The sequence below is a fragment of the Ovis canadensis genome, chromosome 18 (genome assembly GCF_042477335.2).
Source record: "Ovis canadensis isolate MfBH-ARS-UI-01 breed Bighorn chromosome 18, ARS-UI_OviCan_v2, whole genome shotgun sequence".
Classification (NCBI taxonomy): Eukaryota; Metazoa; Chordata; class Mammalia; order Artiodactyla; family Bovidae; genus Ovis; species Ovis canadensis.
In genome coordinates this window covers 65172151-65192910 of record NC_091262.1, presented here as the reverse complement: position 1 = coordinate 65192910, position 20760 = coordinate 65172151, and the positions used below count along the sequence as shown (strand labels likewise).

Genomic DNA, 20760 nt, shown 5'->3' with positions numbered 1-20760 from the left:
GGTTGCCATTCCCATCTCCAGGGGATCTTCCCAATCCAGGTATTGGACCCAGGTCTCTCCCATTGCAGGTGGTTTCTTTACTGTCTGAGCCACCAGGGAAGCCTGTCCAAGAACCTTACATGTCGGGAGCCACGTTAGGTATTACTGACAAAATGGAGGCACGGCCCCAACCCCCTCTCCTCATCCTGCAGGCACGGTCCCAGGATGAAGGAGTTAGGTTTTGTGATTCTGACTTGTTCTTTCCTTTCTTCGGTTGAGTTGGCTGAAAAGAATGTTAAGGTGCTTATTGTTCTTGAGAGAAGCATGAGAAGGCACAAAGCCTTCTGCAGTTGTGCCCAGAGAATAATCCATAAAGTTAACCATTGACATTTGTTCAAGGATCTTTACAAAGAACGTTCCAGGATGAGCATGTAGGCCACAGCTTGAGACCATGGGAAGGATTGTTATCTGAGACGTGTTTATGAGGGAAATGTTTATGGCAAAAGAAGTTTGCTGAATTTAAGGTTTAGGAATAATTAAGAATAGTTAGAAGCTAAATATTTAAAGAATGTTGTAGTGTTAGCATATTTTACTATAGCTTATAGAGATTAGGAATTTTAGAGATATTAATAGCTAGAAGCCTTTTTAGGAGATAGTGATTTTAAGATACTAGGGGCAAACAGGATTTAGAAAGATAAGAAACAATGAGTTGCAATGTAATCACAAGTTAAATAAGGACACATAAAAAGAAGTAGATAATAGATAGTAAAGCTGATTCTGAGAGAATCGCTGAAGCAGGAACTCTGTTTGAAGGGCAACAGTGATTTCTGGAGACAATAAATCTGGGTTGGGGGGGGGCACTGAAAATGTCAAACCTCTGACCTAATGCTTTTATCAAAGTATAAAAGAAAACCTGAAGCTTGAAATAAACATGTAGTCCTGCACCTTGAGTCAGAGGCTACATCATTCTCTGCAGACACTGCTCATCCCTTCAGACTGATTCCCTGGCTGCTGGAGCTGGACTCCGGCACTTATAGTAAGACTTTTTATCATATATTCCTTCACCCCTTTATAATATGCTTAGCTAAAAGAAACTGTTTCCACTCATCCTAAAAATATTTTTGTCACATTTTTTTCAAAATTTTATTCATGAATGATCATTAATCTTATTTAGTTATCAGTATGCAATTGTGTTCTCTTAACCTCATAGTATAAGAAGTAAACATCTGTCTGTAAATGTAACTGATTATTGGACACTTATAGGATCAGAGCAGAGAAGGCAATGGCACCCCACTCCAGTACTCTTGGCTGGAGAATCCCAGGGATGGGGGAGCCTGATGGGCTGCCATCTATGGGGTCGCACAGAGTCAGACACGACTGAAGCGACTTAGTAGAAGCAGCGGCAGCCCAGGATCAGAGACTGTGCCTAAATAGTCTTCAACGATATTTGAAAAAAAGAGAACATATGTATACTATGGGTGTTGTTTGAATTTGTACATAAGTGAAGTTTTAGATTTAGATGCAGAGTGAAGGCTTGACAAGATTAAGTATAATTTTAGTTCTAAAATCCCTGCTCCTTAGAACACAATAGCATGAATATCTTAAAAAGATGAAGCAGTCAGGCTACACTCTTAACTATCACCAAGAACAACAAGAATTAGGCCTGAGGGGGTAGAGATTGGAGCAAGCGGAATGTAAGTATAAACAGGAGAGTGTCCTTGAAGGAAAAGCTGCAGGTTTTCGCCAGAGAGAATTTAAAAAGTTAAACTCTGAGATCCAGGAAAGCTATTTGTGTTCCTGAAAGTTTATATTTGAGGAGAAAATTTGTATATGACAGGAATAGATTCACAGAGGCAGTGCTTATTGTCCAAATTGTCTCCTTTTTGACACCGTAAACATTTATCCATGCATATATACACGTACACACATGTAAACAGGATTGCTCTGAGTATTTGAGTTGTCAGGAAACAGAGAATGAAGTCAGTTGTCCAAAGTCACAAACTAACTACATTGCATCTCAAAGGTGTTACTTTGTTCAGTTGTGCAGTGTGTGTGTGTCTGGCAGTGCCTTAGTGTGTGTGCGTATGCACAGGTTTCATGTCTCGTGTAGTTGGGTTCCTGAGCACAGATTCTAAGTGCCATCTTATGACTGACATTTTGTAACTTCTCTTTAGATAGTTGGACATTTTTAACAGCCTACAAGATGTGGAATGGTTAACAGATTACCCTATATTTTTCAAAGACAGTTTTCTAGATTTTTTAGTTTTAAGTAAATTTTTAAAAATGTAAACTATACATATAGAGTTTATATATATATATATATATATATATATATATATCTCCAATGGAAAACTGGAGAAATGGGCATTTATAATGAAACATAAGACCTAAAAGTATTAAAATCTCTACCTTTGCTCTCCAGAAACGCAACGAATCAATTTGGATTAATTACAATACACCTACCTTGATACTTTCTGAAACTCCAGTAGATCTGTCTTCCCTTTCTGTTACACTGAAGAATAAAAATTTTCATAAAGCTGTTTAAATAGCTGTACTGCCCTCCCACAGAAGTGGGTGCACTTTAGTCATGGAAGAACTAATTCAAGTATTATACAGCAATTTGTGATCCCTTAAGGTTTTGTACTACATAGATGTAAAATAGTATTGTTAGTTCCTACCATCATCACTTCACCATTCACACTTGAAGCAATTGAGGTTTCCACAAATCAGGCAATGTGCAGATTCTGTCATAGTAAAACATTTATTTGTTAAAGTGATATAGATTATTCAAGATTCTACAGTCTTAAATCATGGATGGCAATGTAACATGGATTGATACAGAACTCGATGCCAATGTAGGCTTTTTTTCTTTCCTTCTTTAAAAAAAATACTTGTAGGCCAGAAGAAAAAAAAAATTTGGTTTTAAAAGGGGATGAACCATGGTCTGATAGAGCCAGTTTAGCGGCATCAGAGACTTCTGCTTCAGCTCCTGTGGACAATTTCTTCTAGGATACCAGTTCAACAATAAGCCTTTGTGAATTGAACGATTTTTAAATTTTATCCAGTAAAAATATCAGTAGCAATTTTTTTCAGGAGAGAGAGAAGTGGTGCTCTTCAGATTAACTCCGGCCTCTGAAATGAAAGAAAAAGAAAAAAAAAAAGAAACAAAAAAAGAAAACACATAGCTAATAAGATTATTTTGCTAGCAATCTAGAAGTTACTGAACTGTAAGCAACCAGGCAGGAACTTATTGCTGAACAATATTAGGTATACATCTGGATGCTACTTAGACATGCATGCACATCAGCTCTTAAAATGTTTCTTGGTAACTTCAAATTGTTGAATATATTTTTAAAAATTTTATTTTAGAAAGGAACCTAAATGTATTAAGACTAAATAGTTATGCAACTCAGAACCAAAACTGAGGAATGGCATTCTTCATTGTTTTGATTTTCACATTTATATCCTCAAGATAAAAAAAAATATTTTATTCATTAATGCATGCCATTCAGGTTTTAACAAATATTCAAACTGATTTTTAAAATATGAATATTTTAGATCAAATTTGTTCATCACATCTAAAAGTTAAGCAATCTCTACTTTTTAATATATTCTTTTGGAAGCTTTGTGTCATATTAAGGTTTTATACAATTTAATTATACATTTAATATAGTGAAGACTATTAGTTCTTCTTTATTAATTAGTTCTTCACCTACAGGACAAATAAACTAAATGTGAAAACTGACATTTATTCACAAGCAAAGGAATTTCACAGTTAATATGATTTTGAAAGAAAATCATACAAAATCATTAAAAATATTTAAATAAACTGTGAAAATATTTTTTTTTCTAATAAATGGGTTCTCAGGACTCATGGCTTTAAAATATACCTATAAATTCTATATTTAAAGATGGAAAAAATTTTGAAAAATATAGGATTTCATAATATGAAATCGAAGTAATTTTTCTCCTTTCCATTCAAGAACAACTACATATAATATCACTATTAACAAACTGTGGAATTACGGTTTATAAATAAGAAGCTAATTTTGCTGATTAGGAAATAGCAATCAGATTTGGGAATGAGGACATGAATTGGTCTGCCCTGAATCTGCCATTATTGAAATGATGACATAAAATGAGGCTGAATAAAAATTGTATAGGTGAGATTCAAAATAACACTTTTTACTTATTAATAAACAAACTCATAATTATTCCATAAATATTGAAATATGGAACAAAAATTACTAGAGTACCATAAAGGAAAAACAAGATAGAATATAGTAATTATGATAAAATGTTATAAGAAATGAATATACTGAATTTGGGGTAGGTTCAGGATGTTTTGTCAATGGTCCTCATGTGACAGTGAAAGGGTAGGATGCAAAACACTTCCGTCTTATTAATTGCCTTACAAATAAAAGGAGAAATTAAGGCTACCTCAACATTAAAAGAAGAAAAAACAAACTGACATTGAATGGATTTGGGCAACTGTTACTACTCTTATTCGTAATGTAATTAAGACCTATGAAAGGTTTTTCATCTCTAGTCAGGGCATCTAAAAAGAAGGAAATGATTTCTAAAGGTTATTGCTGACACTAGGGTTCTATATATATATTTTCTGTTTTCCTATAATGTTCAAATAAATATGTCAAAAGTATGGTTTAATTACTGTCAAAAAAAGTTAAATGTTTCTTACTAAGTGCCTATTCTCTTACTCTTTTTTAAAATTTACTTGAAGGGAATATCATAGAGTATCACAGAATCAAGCATTTTATATCAGTCATTCTTGCTTAGAAAAAGAACATTGGAAGGACATCGAATCATATACACACATTTGCTTTGCTGCTTGGTTCTTAGTTCACATGTTTTCCAAACTGTTTTTCCACAGTTATTTTAATACTGCTGTTTATTTCTAATCAGCACTAGTAACTTTTCATGCACTTATGTATTAATAGTCTCTAAAAGAACTGGACTCTTTTCATGGTTACTGCATCTGTAGCAGAGATTTTATGACAAAGTTTAAGTTTTTTTAAAAATACTTTGATTGATATATACTAAAAAGAAAGATCAAAAATCAAATATTGAAACCAGGAAACAACTGTCTTAAAGACTGGCACAAGCAGTCACAGAATAGTGGCATCTACTGTACATACTGAAACACACACACAGAAAATACACATTTGTTGGTCTGAATACAAGAAATACTTAATTTTTTTTTTTTTTACTTAAAGGCATTTTCAGTATAAATGAAAGCAAATTAACTGTTCTTACTTAACTGCCAAACACATCATATCAATTGTTCTACCTGATTCATTTTAAGCCTAACAATATTTTCAAACCCAAGGCTAATTTATATGTGCCTATTCACTTATAGAGTAATTATCACTGATTCTGCCAATGATTCCTTTCCCCTTTGCTCTCAATTCATCTTAGCATAATTGGAATCTTATGGTTTATTATAGAAGGGTTGTATGTGTTACATTAAATATTTAAGCTCACTCTGTTTCTATTCACATATAGGAAAAGTCTTAAGGAATAAAATTGACACCAGACATATTCTAATGGAAATGAAATAAATCACGGAAAAACAGTCATCTTAGCAGTTACCTCAGTGTAAAGAAGAGCACCCAAACCCCTGACAGGGCAAAACATTTCCACCTTCTCTGCTCCTTCCTACGAGAGCTTGATGCTATGTTAGGGATTGTGGTATGATCAGTTTAATACTGTCACCTAGGAAATATCTTTTTAAATAAAAAAAAAAAGTATCAAGTTTCTTCTTTTTTTTTTTTGGCTTATATTATTGTCTGTATACTAAGGAACATTTTAATTAAGTTTAATGCAATAGGCCAATGATTGGGAAATACATTTTGCCACTGGGCAGAAAAAGACATGTATGTTAATATCCTGCAGGAAATATAAACTTAAGCTAAAATAGCACCCTCCACTGCCAGCCAGGAAAAAAAAAAAAAAAGAGGAAGAAGAAGAAACTATGAGCACAAGGCGTCTCTGCCAGCTCTCTACCTCGTTTCATTCACAAGGTGAAGTGGCGCCGACAGTGTGAAAGGCCGTGAGAAGACTCAGAGCCCAGGGGTCACAGTCTCTTCACAGGGGCATCGCTGCTTGGTTGTGCAGACAGCTGCAGAAATGATAGGCCTGCTGTTGCAGGAATCATTTATCAAATACCAAGAATAGTTACACTGAGGTCATATGGTGACTTAAATCTGATAACAGAAATGTAGCAGGAAATTGGGTGGTGAGTAAATGATGTATTGCCACCAAATTTTGTTAAAACTCTTCCTTGCCTGAGGGTTTATTTTTCTTGCTAATGTTTGTAGAAAAAAAAAAATACCCAAAGCATGGAAAGAAAGTTGCTATGACATTATGTTTCAACAAAGGAAGACTCAGCATAAGATTTTAAAAGTAAGTGACATATCCTACATATGAAATCTAATACAAACATACATATGTACATAAGAATTTACTACATACAGAACTGACAAATCACTGAAAGATCATTCACCACAGTAGTATTTATGTCTGGGTGGTGGGTTATGACAGATTTACTTTTTTTTTAAATTTTAAACTATATTTTCCAAAGTTCTCAAATTAACATTATTTTAGCACAGAGAAGTCATTATTAGACATCTTACATACTTATCACATTGGCAAACCTTTTGCTATCTTGAGTAGCACATAAATTCCCAAGGAGATTACTTTTCTCTAAATTTGACTTCTAACACTGTGGTAAAATAAAGAGATAAACACAATGATATGTAACATGCCCCATGAAAAATGAATACTTGAGAAACTGCTTCAGTTGGTAATTGAAAGATGACCAGATTGACTTTCCTATGAACTCTTGATAGAACAGTTAGCCCCATCCTGGATCATGCTTCTCATTGAGAAACCCTGACTTTTTAAACCGTTTCTATGGATATTCTCTTTCAGAACAGCTGAGTGTCCAAAGTTGCATGATAATTCAACATTTTCAAATCAAATATGGAGGAGAGAGGGAAGAAATAACAGAAGAGGAAAGAAAGGAAGGGAAGGTGGTAGAAAACTGAGGCTCCTTCATGCAGGTCACTTTGGTTCTAGTAACACCAAGTACATGAAAGACACTCTGTTACTGATGGTTTCCAGCGAGCCATCTGTTCTTTTTTTTTTTTTTTTGCAGCTTAGGAATGGAATTCTAATTTCAATGAAGAAATGATGCATGGAAAACGTTTTGTTTGATTTGGGATGGAATTCTTCAGGGGAAACCCTTAAGGATAGTCCAAGTGATTGTTATCTTTTAAATAAGAAATGGTTAAAAAAAAATCCTTATTTTTTACTATCAACAAATAAATCAATGACTTTTTCTATGAACCTTTAAAAGCAGAGTATTTTTTTTTTCCTGTGCCAAATCTTAAGCAAATGGCTGATGCATCCAGCTGTTTGAACAGATTGCTAAAATACCATTTTTCTCTGGAAACACACTTTCTGATCCAATTAAAATGCAGGAATCAAATACTCATTTGAAACTTCCAAAAAAAGGAAAGAAAAAGAAAAGAAAATCAAGAAGAGTAATCGGCTGCTGACAAAAGGAATACCATGAATATTTCATGAATAGTCTTTTGCTCCATTTTATAGTGGCTACATTCATTTTAGATAACAGTGAAACACTTCTGTTCATCCACTTTTGGTGAAGCACAATACATCATCTCAGCTTCTACTATGTAGAGGTCAAGGATATGAGTGAATATATTCCTATCAAGCTACTGTCTTCACATTTAGAGATATTTATAAAAGTACACATGATACCATGCGTGACTACAAAAGTGACTCAAAAATTACATTGGTATTCCCTTCATTCTTACAATACCAATCAAAAATATTCAGTTAACCAAAAATCTGTCTAAATTTAGGAACTGGAAATTCATTTAACCAAACTGAACTTCAGGGTTTACCATTGAGCACTGTGTAAGTTTTAATGGAAAATGGCAACAACTTGCATTAACTAGCAAAACAAAAATTAAAAATTTGTTTATAAAATAATATACCCACTTAAGTACTGAAGCATGTGACAGATAACAAGAATCTCACCTGTGTTTCCTGGACAATCTGGTCAACATTAGTCGGCAAAGCATCTGGGAATAAAATTTTCAGCGTCATAAACAATTCATTTTTTATGAAACAGATCTTATAATACTTCTCATTGCAATCTTGGTAAGATTCGTCTTAACAAAGGTTTATCTACACTTCTTTTTTGTAATAACTCACTGGTTTTTGGGTTAATTATAATTGACTTTTATAATACTTTATAGTTCTCTATGGCTATTTCCTGATACATAATACCATTAAGGCAGAATTTTAAAAAATATTGTTCTAGTTACTAAAATGAGTAATTATCCATGGAATACACTTTTATGTAATTGTGGAATGCACTTTTTCCTTGCAAGAGTTTAATGAGAAAATCGGGCTTCTATTCATTTTTCTTACTCAAAGTTAACTTTAACCACAGAGCTGCATATGATTAATATGGAAAGATATATCAAGGAAAACAATCCAGAGCAGGAAATGTAGTTTTTTCTTATTTTATACACTATGTATAAAATAATCATTTACAATATAAACCATTATTCAATAATCCCAAAGATAGCAGCATGCTTTGCCAAGTACCATTTATATAAAACCATGGAACAGTAACATTCTAAATGCAAACATTCTGCCTTTAAATATCCATACGCATATTCCAATTGGCTACAAATGCTTAATACCATTAAGTAGCCCTGTAGAGTACATATTCTATTTCCCAAATGTCGCATTTTAAAGTCAATACTCTAGTTTTAAGAAGGGACAAAGTATAAGAAAAAATTAGGTGTCTGAGGAATATGTCATTCTAAGTGGTCACAGGTGACTCTGATGAGAATACTACAAAACCATTTTTTGATAAAACCTCCAGCATAAATATTCATAAAAATTTGCAATGATCTCTGGAGATTAGGTTTTACATGAAAGCAACTGTTTGTATTATACAGAAAAAAATTAGGAAATTATATTATGGTAGAACCCTCAGAATATATTTCATAAGCCCCTTCGTGTTATTAGAATAATTATTAGACACATTTTGGGCTTCCCAGGTGGCAACAGTGGTAAAGAACCCTCCTGCCAAAGCAGGAGACAAAAGGGAAGTGGGTTTGATCCCTGGATCGGGAAGATTACCGGGAGGAGGACACGGCAACCCACTCCAGTAGTCTTGCCTGAAGAACCACATGGATAGAGGAGCCTGGCAGGCTATAGTCCACGGGGTTGCAGAGTCAGACATGACTGAAGCGACTTAGAATGCAGGGATGTATTTTGGGGGCAGAATAACAATAAATGTCTAGTTCAAGTCTCAGGCAAGAATAAATGTACATCCAGTTTCAAACATGAAATGAAAGAGACTTCACGGCTTTCCCCCAAATGCATTTGAAGATAATTTTCTTGTTGTTTTAAAATTCATGACCTGTAACAGTCAGTGATTCGAGAAGAATGAACTAGATCAACTGTTTAGATGCCTATCATTCAGATGTTCAGAAAAATATATTTGTACTAGAGTTTATATTCCATTGTAATCTGATAGATAGCAAGTATAGTTTGGACAGCTGTTCTGGGAGAAGTTCTCTGATAGCTGGACCACTTAAATCTAATCTTATTACATTAATTACAGTAGGACTCAAATTTACAATCTAAAAGGGTTAAGTATATGTCTGCACACATATATATAAAAAACGTATGTAGACATATAAGCATATGTAGCATATGTATTTCGCTTGATGGTAACTTTAGATTACTTAAACTTTAAAATACTGTAATTATCCTAAATTTTAACTCTGAAATAGCTGAAATACATCAGAAGACAATGGTACACTGAGTATTTTGTTGTATTGAGTATTTGTAATATTTGATGAAATTGCAGATGTATTAACATTATCTTAAAGAGGTAATTTCATATTTTATTCCCAGAACAGTTAGTGTCTATGCCCCTCTTCAGATAATTCCATGTGTTTAGGATGACTTGATCCCTGTAATGTGTTTACCATTCTTTATTCTGTACTGCTACAAGAGGGATGCTTTCTGTTGCAAAAAAAGAACCCCACAAATCTGATAAAACCAATTGTATTTGTAATCCCAGCAAGTAAATTTATCCAGCATGGGAGGGAAAGAACTGAGTGATCTGAAAGACAGAGCTCTGAAACTATTACAAAATTCCAGTCACTAATTTTGGTTGTTTTCACTTTGCTTCGTGAAATTTTTAAAGTGAGATAATTTTTTTTATCCATAAATTTACCTCAGCTAACATTTAACTCACAAACGTTATAAGGTGAATTGTCATTTTTATTAATATTGTCATCATTATTATTATATTTTATTACCAACTGAGGAGGAGGATAAGAAAAATAATTATTTTTCCATCTGATGCCCCTTAAATCCTTTCCCCAAACACTTCACACACACACACACACACACACACACACACACACACAAGCATCTGCAACACTGTTGAAGTGGAAAGACTGGACTCTTCCTGAGACTCAAGAGAAAGTTAAGCAAGGGGAAGAGAGTACAGCTTCACTTTGTCTAATATTAATGAGCACTGCTTGCATAGCATTATAAAATGGAACTGGAATCCTGCCACACCAAGAAGAAAATGGACTCATATCTGCAGTTTTCTTTGAAAAAAATGCCCATTTACCTTTGCGATTCTTGTACAATAAGACACTTTATGAATTTTAAATTTTTAAACTATTGGGATATTAATGATTGTTTTTAAGTTTGTTATTGTGAATAAACATAGGAGGAAATATTAAATTTTAGGAAGTAAAAGGCTATTAATGTGAATTTTGTGGTAATTTTTTACTAATGTGTTAGTTTTATAAATGAAATATTAATTTCTTTTTAGTAATACAAGCAATTAAAATAGTTAAAATTTTATTTGGAAGTACTTTTTGAGGCTTTAAGGTAAAGCAGAAAATGTTGGGTTGGCCGAAAGATTCATTCAGGTGATTCCATAAAAGGGAAAAACTGAACAAACATTTTGGCCATTCTAATACTTCATGGAAAAAAGATAAGAGATTCCTGTGGACAGGTGGAAGACACTTAATTTTAAAAAATTCTTTAAATTCTTGTGAAGAAAGTATGTATCATTCAGATAGTAAAACTGTTGAGGCTATAGGTAGCTCACAAAAGCTCAAAAACTTATATTCTAAAGCTTTTTTAGTAGACTATTTTAGCAAAGCAGCTAAAATAAAGTGCCTAAAAGCATAAAAAAGCTTACTGTGACGTCTATTCAAAAATGTATAAAATACACTGTCTTCAGCAAAGGTGTTACTATATCAAATTTAAAATTATCATATTTAATGCACCTCTGTGTAAATCCATTTGTAAGATATAAGTAAATGATATTCATCAAACCAAAGTTTGTTTCTTTTTAGGATTTTGAAGTTGCTTTGAATGTTTCATTATTCCTTTATGGAACACAATCGTTATGTATACTTTTTTCAATAAAGGCCTATTTTAATAGTGGTTTGACATTTTCAAATTGGAGGACAATTATCCAAAACAAAAAGTAACATAGGAATACATAAAATTTAAGAAATGTTTAGAGCAAATATCTGTAAATATAGTACTTGTCAGTTTGTTCGTGAACAAGCTGAAACCATAGCATAAAATGGCTAAAAATTAAAGAAAAATAATTAAGAACAGAGAAGCAAAAACAACATACACAACCTATGCACAGTCAGCAACAACAAACACCAAAACCATATGCTATGGGTCACATATACGAAACTGGTTAAAATAAGGAATGTAAGGAATGACACAAAGAAAAACAAGAGGGACAGGATTTCTTGCTTATAGTAATATATTATCTGGATCACAAATTATTATGCTAATTAATTAAAATTCTGAATACTGAGCCTTCTTCCCTGGCTCCATTCACTTACTAATTCATCTATCCATTTGCTCATTCATTCATCCGAATAACTACTGTGTTTAAGATATTATACCAGGTATCTTTAATCACCCCCAACTTTTCCAAGGATTTATCTTTCAGCCACTTCACACTGAAACGGCCCTGAGCAAAACATTTTCATATACTTAGCAACAAAACCGAGTAACATCTGACCCTCTTGATACGCTAATTTTTGTTCACATCGTTTGTTCAAATAAAACCTTTTAAAAGACAGGAACACAGGCCTTCTTATCATTTCCAGAATAAGTGTTCAAGCATTTGGTTAATTCACCCTAAAAACAGTCTTGTAAGAGCAATAACAATTTAAATAGTTTCAATGGCTTTAGACAAAGAGAATAAATTTCACATGGTTAGGTATTATGTCATTCTAAATGTTTATGAGAAATAAAAGATATTCAATTAAAGTTCCATTAGAAACATAAGCAGGAAAATTGATTTTTAAAAATGCAAACAACTGGAAAATAGAAAATAAATTGGTATCTTGGAGTAGATACACTAAGCTGCTGCCTGTTTTGCGTGATTGCAGCACCACCTTGACCACAACCTTGCTTGGGGATTCATTTCTTTAAGTCTTGAAAAATTTTTGTATATTCAGGATATTTTTAAAACCATGAAGGCATAAACTAGGAAAAGGAAAAATAATATGCTTTTTGTCAATCAGTGCTTTGTGAAGAAATAAGTAATTGATGACAACTAAAACTGGTTAGTTGAAATTAGTGCATTACAGAATAGTGTTGAAAATACATTTCACTTTGAGTAATGCTTTGATTTTACAAAATAATTTCACACAGTGATATAATTTATTACTCACAAGAGCTGTATTCCTGACCCAAGAAGGCCAATTACATTTTAGAGGTGGGAAAGACGAACTTTAGAAAGAGAAGCAGGGCATAGAAGATATTTAGGAAACACCTAAAGTAGTGAAAGCCTGTTAGACAAATTTTTTAAAGACTAACTCAGAAAGCTTTAACTGCTTTAAACTAACTCACTTTTTAATGTCATCACGATATATTATGTATAAAATGTGCCTTGGTAAAGTCAAAACACCTTCATATGTCCAGGCAGACGCATGTGACTTAAAGTTTATAAATGTTTCCAGCAAGAGGAAATTAAACTAATGATGACATTCCTCACCTGTGTTTTAAACAGTATTTCAAGCAATCTGAAAGAGTTAATAAATTTATACTCTGTCTTTAACTTACTTCCAGGGAATACTTTATATGCAGTACATATCTTATTATGTTATGGCTAAAATTTTTTTGTGCGAGTTTCCCACATGATTCATATTCTCAAAAAAAAAAAAAAACCTAAACAACAAAAGAAGCAACAATAATAATTAAAAAAACCTAAAGCTCCATTTTGGAGAAGGTAATGGCACCCCACTCCAGTACTCTTGCCTGGAAAATCCCATGGATGGAGGAGCCTGGTAGGCTGCAGTCCATGGGGTCGCTAAGAATCGGGCATGACTGAGCGACTTCACTTTCACTTTTCACTTTAATGCATTGGAGAAGGAAATGGCAACCCACTCCAGTGTTCTTGCCTGGAGAATCCCAGGGAGCGGGGAGCCTGGTGGGCTGCCGTCTATGGTGTTGCACAGAGTTGGACATGACTGAAGTGACTTAGCAGCAGCAGCAAAGCCCTATTTACTGATCTTTAGTAAAACATCATCAGGTTACATATGATATTGTAGAAATTTTGAAGAGTTGTTAGAGCATTTTTTCTATAGACCTTGATTTCAGTGACTGTCCAAGAATGCCATATCATTAAGGAACAATATTATTGTGTGACTAAATTAAAAATGCTTTTTCAAATGATTCCCACTAAGCTTTATAATTTCTAATTAAACTTCACCATGTTTTGATTCAAATAATAAATACATTTACTCTAAGAGATAAACATTCAAATTCAGAATTACAGAGCAAAAGGGAAAAATAAAACTACTATCTAGTTAATGAACAATGACTTTATATTGCTTATAAATACAATAAGAACTCCATTAGAAGATTTTTCTTTTACTTGGTGATAAAAATAAATATCCCTTTGATAAAGGCAGTTTTGTATTTTTGTCTCTCTACTTAACTTGCATTAAGAAAAATATAAAGTTCATTCATTTAGCAAATGTGTACTGAATGAATGAAAACACCTTCATATTCCCAGGCAGATGCATATGACTTAAAACTGGCCTGTGACTTAAAACTGAATTGACTTTTTTTGATAAATGAAAAAATCAATTGCATGTTCTGCTTCCCACTGAAAAAGCAGTGTCGTGGATGAGAAATGCCACAGAACCATTAAGGCACCTGAACTAAGAATGTTGTTTGGAAGGGAACTTATTTTAACACTGTCTGGGTATACTTAATTGAATATTTTATTATAAATAACATAACAACACAATGTTGTTCTTGAAAATATTTGCCTAAAAACAAATGCCACTGTCACTGAAAGAAAATATACAAGCTACTCATTGAAAAATATCAATCATCCATAGGTGGTAATTTGTAAGACTGGAGGAAATATAATTATTTATGCAAGACTTCTTTTTTTCCTATGACAACTTTCATTTTGTGGTCTGCTACTGCAGAACCTGGAAGCCGATCCTAAAATGGGGAAGGCACTGTTGTCAGCTTTTTCCCTAAACAATTTTAAATATATGACCTTCATATACATATATATGTGTGTATATATACATATAAATATACATATATATATACACACATATATACATATGTATGAAGTAACTATACCTTATAGGGTTTATATGCCATGGCTCTATTAGCCATGAATCAGAGAGACAAGACTGGCATGTCAAATTCCAATTTCCTATGTGAGTTCTTGAAAAAAAAAATTCATTAAAAAGAAATAATGGGTTACACAGTGCTTTCCAATATCCACTCAGAATTTGAAAGAGTTGCTTTTCCACTATGCCCATCAGAACTGCTGGACTGAATTAACATCGCATTCATAGACATGCTTCTTTTAGAAAACAGTCCACAGGTGTTCGGTGAGTTAATATAACAATTGTATTCCTTTAATTCTCCATTCAGGGAGTACCTGTGTCTTGCTCTGGCTCTCTCAGCAGGCAAAGTGAGAAACTTACTTGGCTTTGAATGTGCTCTTTTAGATGCGGGCCCCTCAGAATCGGGAGGTCGACTAGCTAACTGCAAGGCAGTTGAGTTGTTCCTGTTCACGTTTTGGGACTCAACATTTGTGACCGCTTCACTCTGTGGTTCGGCACTTGGCTTTGCGCCAGTCTTTCTTTTCTGCTTTTGGGACACAGACGTGCTTGAAGTCCAGGTAGGAGGCAAAGCAGAGGTAGTGGTAGAGGAGTCCTGACTTGAACACGTTTCTGACGGTTGTATCACATTGTCATTGGCAACTTTACAACACTGGGCATTCTCTTCGTGCCCCACAGCTTGTTTGGACACAGACTGGGGCAGCGTCCCACTGCAGCCTTGTATTTGAGCCCCATTTGTTTGAGAGTAGACGTTGCTGACCTTGGTAACCTTGTGTTGCCCATTATTGTTACAAACCTTATACCGGATCATTAGAATGATGATGAAAACCAGCACAGATGCTACAATGATTCCACCAATAATAATAATCATGGTGCCTCCCAGAAACTGGGACTGCATGAAATGGCACCGCACGTAATCCTGTTCCGTAGTAAACTGGATGCAACCCACGACTCTTGTGGCAGTGAGGGAAGTGATGCCATCATCATATATTGCCAAGACACACAAGTCATACATAGTTCCAGCAGCCAGGTTATTGACAAGAAAAGTTTTGCTCGTAGGAGGTATCATTCTGAGGGACAATGGAATTTGTGTTAATATTAAAAACACAACAGATATACACACAGAGTCATTATGAGTTCAGTTCTGTTTCATTTCAGTACTCATTAAGATAAGCACATTTATAACAGATATGAAATATGAGAAAATGATCTGATCTTATATTTACTCACTTAAAATGGCGAAAAGTCATTGTTGCATTCTGCATTATATTAACGGTGCCTGCACCATGGCTTGACAAGCTTACTAATTACATTGCTTGGCAAAGCAGAACTCCTAATAAAAGCCACTGCTAAAAAATCATTTATGACAAATTGCTTTTGAAAGGTGTGACTGTGACATTATCTGACTACTAAACAAATCCATTTAGCACTTACAACACCTCTGTGACTAAAAGCCAATTTGAAGGAAGGGAAAACACTGACAATCACATTAGAAACCAGATTGGAAATGCAATTCAGATTATTTATTTTCCAAATCAGTTATAAGCTACTATGGAATGGTACCCAGTAAATCTATCTTTAATAACTAAGATAATTACTAAAGTACTTTATTCAACCCCCTCTTACATCTTCAACACTTGGGTCCCAGTATGTTTCTATTTATTAAATGAGGTTGATAAAAATGTATGAGAAATATTATTCTAGAATCATGAACAGGGCAGAACTGTTGAACTAGAACATAAATCCCTTATCTTCCCCATTGTGGGCTTATGAAATTGTTTTCAGAACATGATCCGTAAATGTGGATACAAGTTTAGGACATCTTTGGATCCAGTGTATCACAAAAGTCTTCTGTGGATCCTATTCTCCACTGCTTTTTTCTCCTCCATAGCAACCATATATGACTAAGATTTAATTTGGAAAAATGGCTTGAAACTCTATTTTTTCTTTGTAAGAGTTTGAGAAATTTCAAGACTTGGCAATGCTAATCTGTTATATCTAAACAATGTGTTCTAAATGTACCGAGAAAATTTTAGGTCAGAGTATGTATTTGTTGAAATCACTACCATTTAGTGAGTGCATGAGGAATACTAGAGAATTACTAGTGAGAGTAATTACTAGTAAAAATGAGAATTACTAAGCACTTTATATGTATTATTTCATTTTTACAAGGACAGTATGAGGCAGGCATTATCACCTCTATACATGTGACAAACATTAGGGTCAGGAATTCAAGCCTTTTCCTCAGGGTCATAGAGAATTTACTTGTCATGGCAGGATTAAAATCTTAGAACTTGGAAAACAGAAACTGACCTATTTCACAGAGCTAATGTTTAAAGTATACAGACTATTTAGCAGCTACAGGTAAGAAAGGGGTAGGAGTGTATGCTCATCTTTGACTATGGGTTAAATGACTCACAGCCTAAGTGAAAAGCTGAGTATGACTACAGTAAACTAGTTTGTGCTAATATACACACATCATAGTCTATATCCCTGTATATTTAGTGATGAGAGAGATATTAGAAAACATTTGCTCTAATCTCTTCCTTTTAAAGATGAGAAAATTAAAACTCAGCCAGGTAGAACCTTGCCCAGGATTGGTCACATGGCTAGTTAGATCAGTTTTATTTTTCACTACCAGCCCATGCTAATTAAAAAAAATTTTTTTTCTTATTTCCATAGATAAGTGAAAATCAAATTATCTTCAAGAATTCACCTGGGTGTGTAACAACTGATTTGATTTTAGAAAAGTGTAAAGACGATATATATATATATATATATATACACACACACACACACACATATATACATATACATATGTGTTTTAAAGCCATAATTTTTCATCATTTCCTAGGAGTAATAGTAGTCTAATCACGAGTGAAATTATATGAAAAGGTAAAAATGTATATTTCCAGCTGAAAATTGGACCAGATGTGACTATAAATCAATGAGGCTGAACTTCAGAAAAACATACCAGAAATTCTTTAAGCCAGATGCAAATTCTCGACCAATGTCCTTACCCAGAGATTATCTACTTAACTCCACTGATTCACTGCTCAAAATACTTATAAATTTTCTCTTTGGAACTGTCTTAAGAACCAGTGTATATGAAGCACCACACACACACACATAACCAGTCAAAAAATCAGTCTCATTATTTTATAGTTACATCCTATTTCTGACCAAAAATGGCAATACCCATCTTGATCACCCACCTTATTCACAAGACTTGGCTCCAAATGGCTTTTGCTTGTTTCCAAATTTCAAATTCACCCTCAAAAGACGAAGATTTGCCACCACTGAGGATATTCAAAATAGTATGACGAAGGTTCTAAAGATAATTCCAAAAGTGCTTTGAGCAATGGCAGCGTTATTGGGATAATGGTATAGCCTCCCAACAGGACTTCCTTGAAGGAAAGAACACTCATGTGGATGTGTAAGTTCTGGTATGTTTTTGAATTTTTAAAATAAATAAATCTTGTTCTCTGATAGTCACATCTCTTAGATGAGGGGAAGAAAGTAGGTAAGCATAATATTAAAAATAAATTTGAACTCACTGAAAATAACACCATTCAAAATATTTCCCCACATGTATTCACCTTTCATGAGCCTTACATTATATACTTAAAAATATGGAGCATTTCAACTACAACAGAGAGTGGCACTGCCAATTAAAAAAATCAGCAGTATTTTATCAAGCCCTACACTAATATGTAGGGCACGTATAAAAATTGGCTTAATTTTTCTTACCTGTAAACAAGGGTGTCATCATAAGTACCATTGTACTGGATTTGAAACATACGTATTCCCGGGATATTTCTTTGAAAATTAAATTTAAGTAGTGCAGTAGATGATGTTGCTTCTGCCACCACAATTTTATCTTGACTCATTTTAGTATCACCGTTACTACTGCTTGTGTTAGAACCCGACTTAGTAGACGTGGAGATGTCTGAAGAACCAGGATCAGGCTCGTGGATATGGTTCGTACTGTTTAGTAAGTGAGGGAGCTTAATGATATGAAGATCCACCGTTTGTGTTGCCTCCCCAGCAGGATTGGAAGCAATGCAGGTAAAAGCACCTGTATCCTTCACAGTTGTTATAAGAATATCAAGTGTTCCATTATCATACACCAGAGATCTTGTTGCATTTGAAATAAGCTTCCCTTCAGGAGAAATCCAGTGAATTGCAGGTTCGGGGTCTCCCCTGGCTTTGCACCTTAGGGTTGCCCTTTGACCCTCCAGGACTCTCATCTCATGGGTATGCCGAGTAATGAGAGGAGGCTCACACAGAAACTCTTCCTCAGGAATGGACCAAAAATAGCGGCCAGTTAAAAGTGCTGGAGAAGCACAGGTCTCCAGGTCATCTTCTCTGGATAGACGTCTCAACCACAGCAGTTCACAATTGCAATGCAAAGGGTTTCCGCCAAAACTTAATGCAAAAGTAGATGGGCTTATGATTCCTGAGGTTGCTAGGACCTGAGCTCTCTGAAAGAGAGGGTCAGGCGGTAGCTTCTGCAACTTATTTGATGTTACATCTAGCCGAGTCATCTTGTGCAAGTGGGAGAAAGTCCCCTTAGGAATGTTATCAATCATATTGTGGTCCAAACTGAGGGTGTGCAAGCTAACCATCTTCTCAACAGCATCCCACGGAATTGTTTCTAAATTATTATATGACAGATCCAGCTCTTCGAGGGCAAAGACATCATCAAATGCTGTAGAAGAAATTAAAGTCAGCTGATTGTTGTTCAATATCAAGTGATGGAGATTGGAAAGCCCACTGAACATGTCATTTGTAATTTTAGTCAATCTGTTGCTATTCAAATGCAATGCCCTCAGATTCCGTAAGTCAGCAAAAGCATGAGGTGTAATAAAACTTATTGTATTCCTGGACAGAGTCAGGTCCACTAAGCTGGTCATATTGGCAAAATCTTTCCTTTTAATATTTGTAACAAAATTGTCTGCCAAACGCAGTTCCACAGTTCTTCTGTCAATGTTTGGTGGCACAAATAAAAGCCCTTTCTTGGCACAAAGGGTTGCAAGATTAGGAGACAAAATCTGACAGACACAGCGCTTCGGACAGATCTGAGCTTTCACTGCTATGCCAATGAAAAACAGATAAAAAAGAAATTTTTCCATTGTAGATCAGATTTAAGAGCCTGTAAGAGAAGACACAGAATACAGTTTTAGCATCCAATCATTTGAATAGAGTTCATATTCCTAATTAGTCTTTTTAATGTAAGTTAAAATTTATTCATTTGCTTATTTAATCAAGTAAAAATATTAACTCTGTATTGTCAGTATATAGACATTAGGATAAAAATATACCACTCATGACCTCATGAGTTTTAAAATCAAATGGTGAAAATGAAAAAGTCAACAGATTATTATAATTCTATAAATTAAGTGCTGTTTTTGAAATATGCCCAGGGTACGCCATAGGTTCACAAAAAAGAGATATTCATCCCAGACTGGAGGGCAGGAGATCAGGAAAACTTCTACTAACCCCTTAAAAGACATCTCGTAAATTCAAAAGCTTAGACATATTTACCAATGAGCAAGTATTTCAATTTATATGTCTCAGCAGAAATAATAAGAGAAAATTTGTTAAACTTGTGGCAAGATATTGAAAGTAATTATTTTTTAATTAAATTTTATTCATCTTTACAAACTATCTTGAAAATAGTACAACCTTCACATCCTAGCTGCAAACACAGGATCTAGTTCTCAAAAATTAAAAGGCTAAAAATTTACCATAAATACTCTAAGCTCCTTAAATATTAGGTTTATGTGATATAATGTGGATTTCTGATGATGATTTATAGAAAGCAGTGATCAAAATACTTGACAGTGAGTCCAAGATGTCATATTCCATTTTTCTTTTCTGAAAAATCTCAGTGCACTTATATTTATCCAAATTTAATTTTTAAAACTTGACAATTTAATTTCCAACTTGATCTTACGTATTTGCTCTTGAAAATAAACATAAAAATACTAACACATATGTGATTAAAATTCTCAAAAAGTACAAGCAGTTTTAAATATGAAAAGGGAAA

At 34.1% G+C, this 20760-nt stretch overlaps 1 protein-coding gene across 3 annotated transcripts in view; it reads right to left on the bottom strand.

Annotated features, from left to right (window-relative positions):
- Window positions 1-2724: 2724 nt before the first annotated feature.
- Window positions 2725-20760, bottom strand: part of LRFN5 (leucine rich repeat and fibronectin type III domain containing 5) — a 310079-nt gene continuing 292043 nt past the window's right edge. For all 3 annotated transcript variants that reach the window (XM_069558781.1, XM_069558779.1, XM_069558780.1), the window contains 4 exons: window positions 18459-19863; window positions 15072-15778; window positions 8065-8108; window positions 2725-3111 (listed from right to left, as the gene is read on the bottom strand). In XM_069558781.1, coding sequence (XP_069414882.1) covers window positions 3094-3111; window positions 8065-8108; window positions 15072-15778; window positions 18459-19843 — 2154 coding nt within the window. In that variant the 5' untranslated portion in view covers window positions 19844-19863 and the 3' untranslated portion in view covers window positions 2725-3093. The remainder of the gene's footprint in view (window positions 3112-8064; window positions 8109-15071; window positions 15779-18458; window positions 19864-20760) is intronic.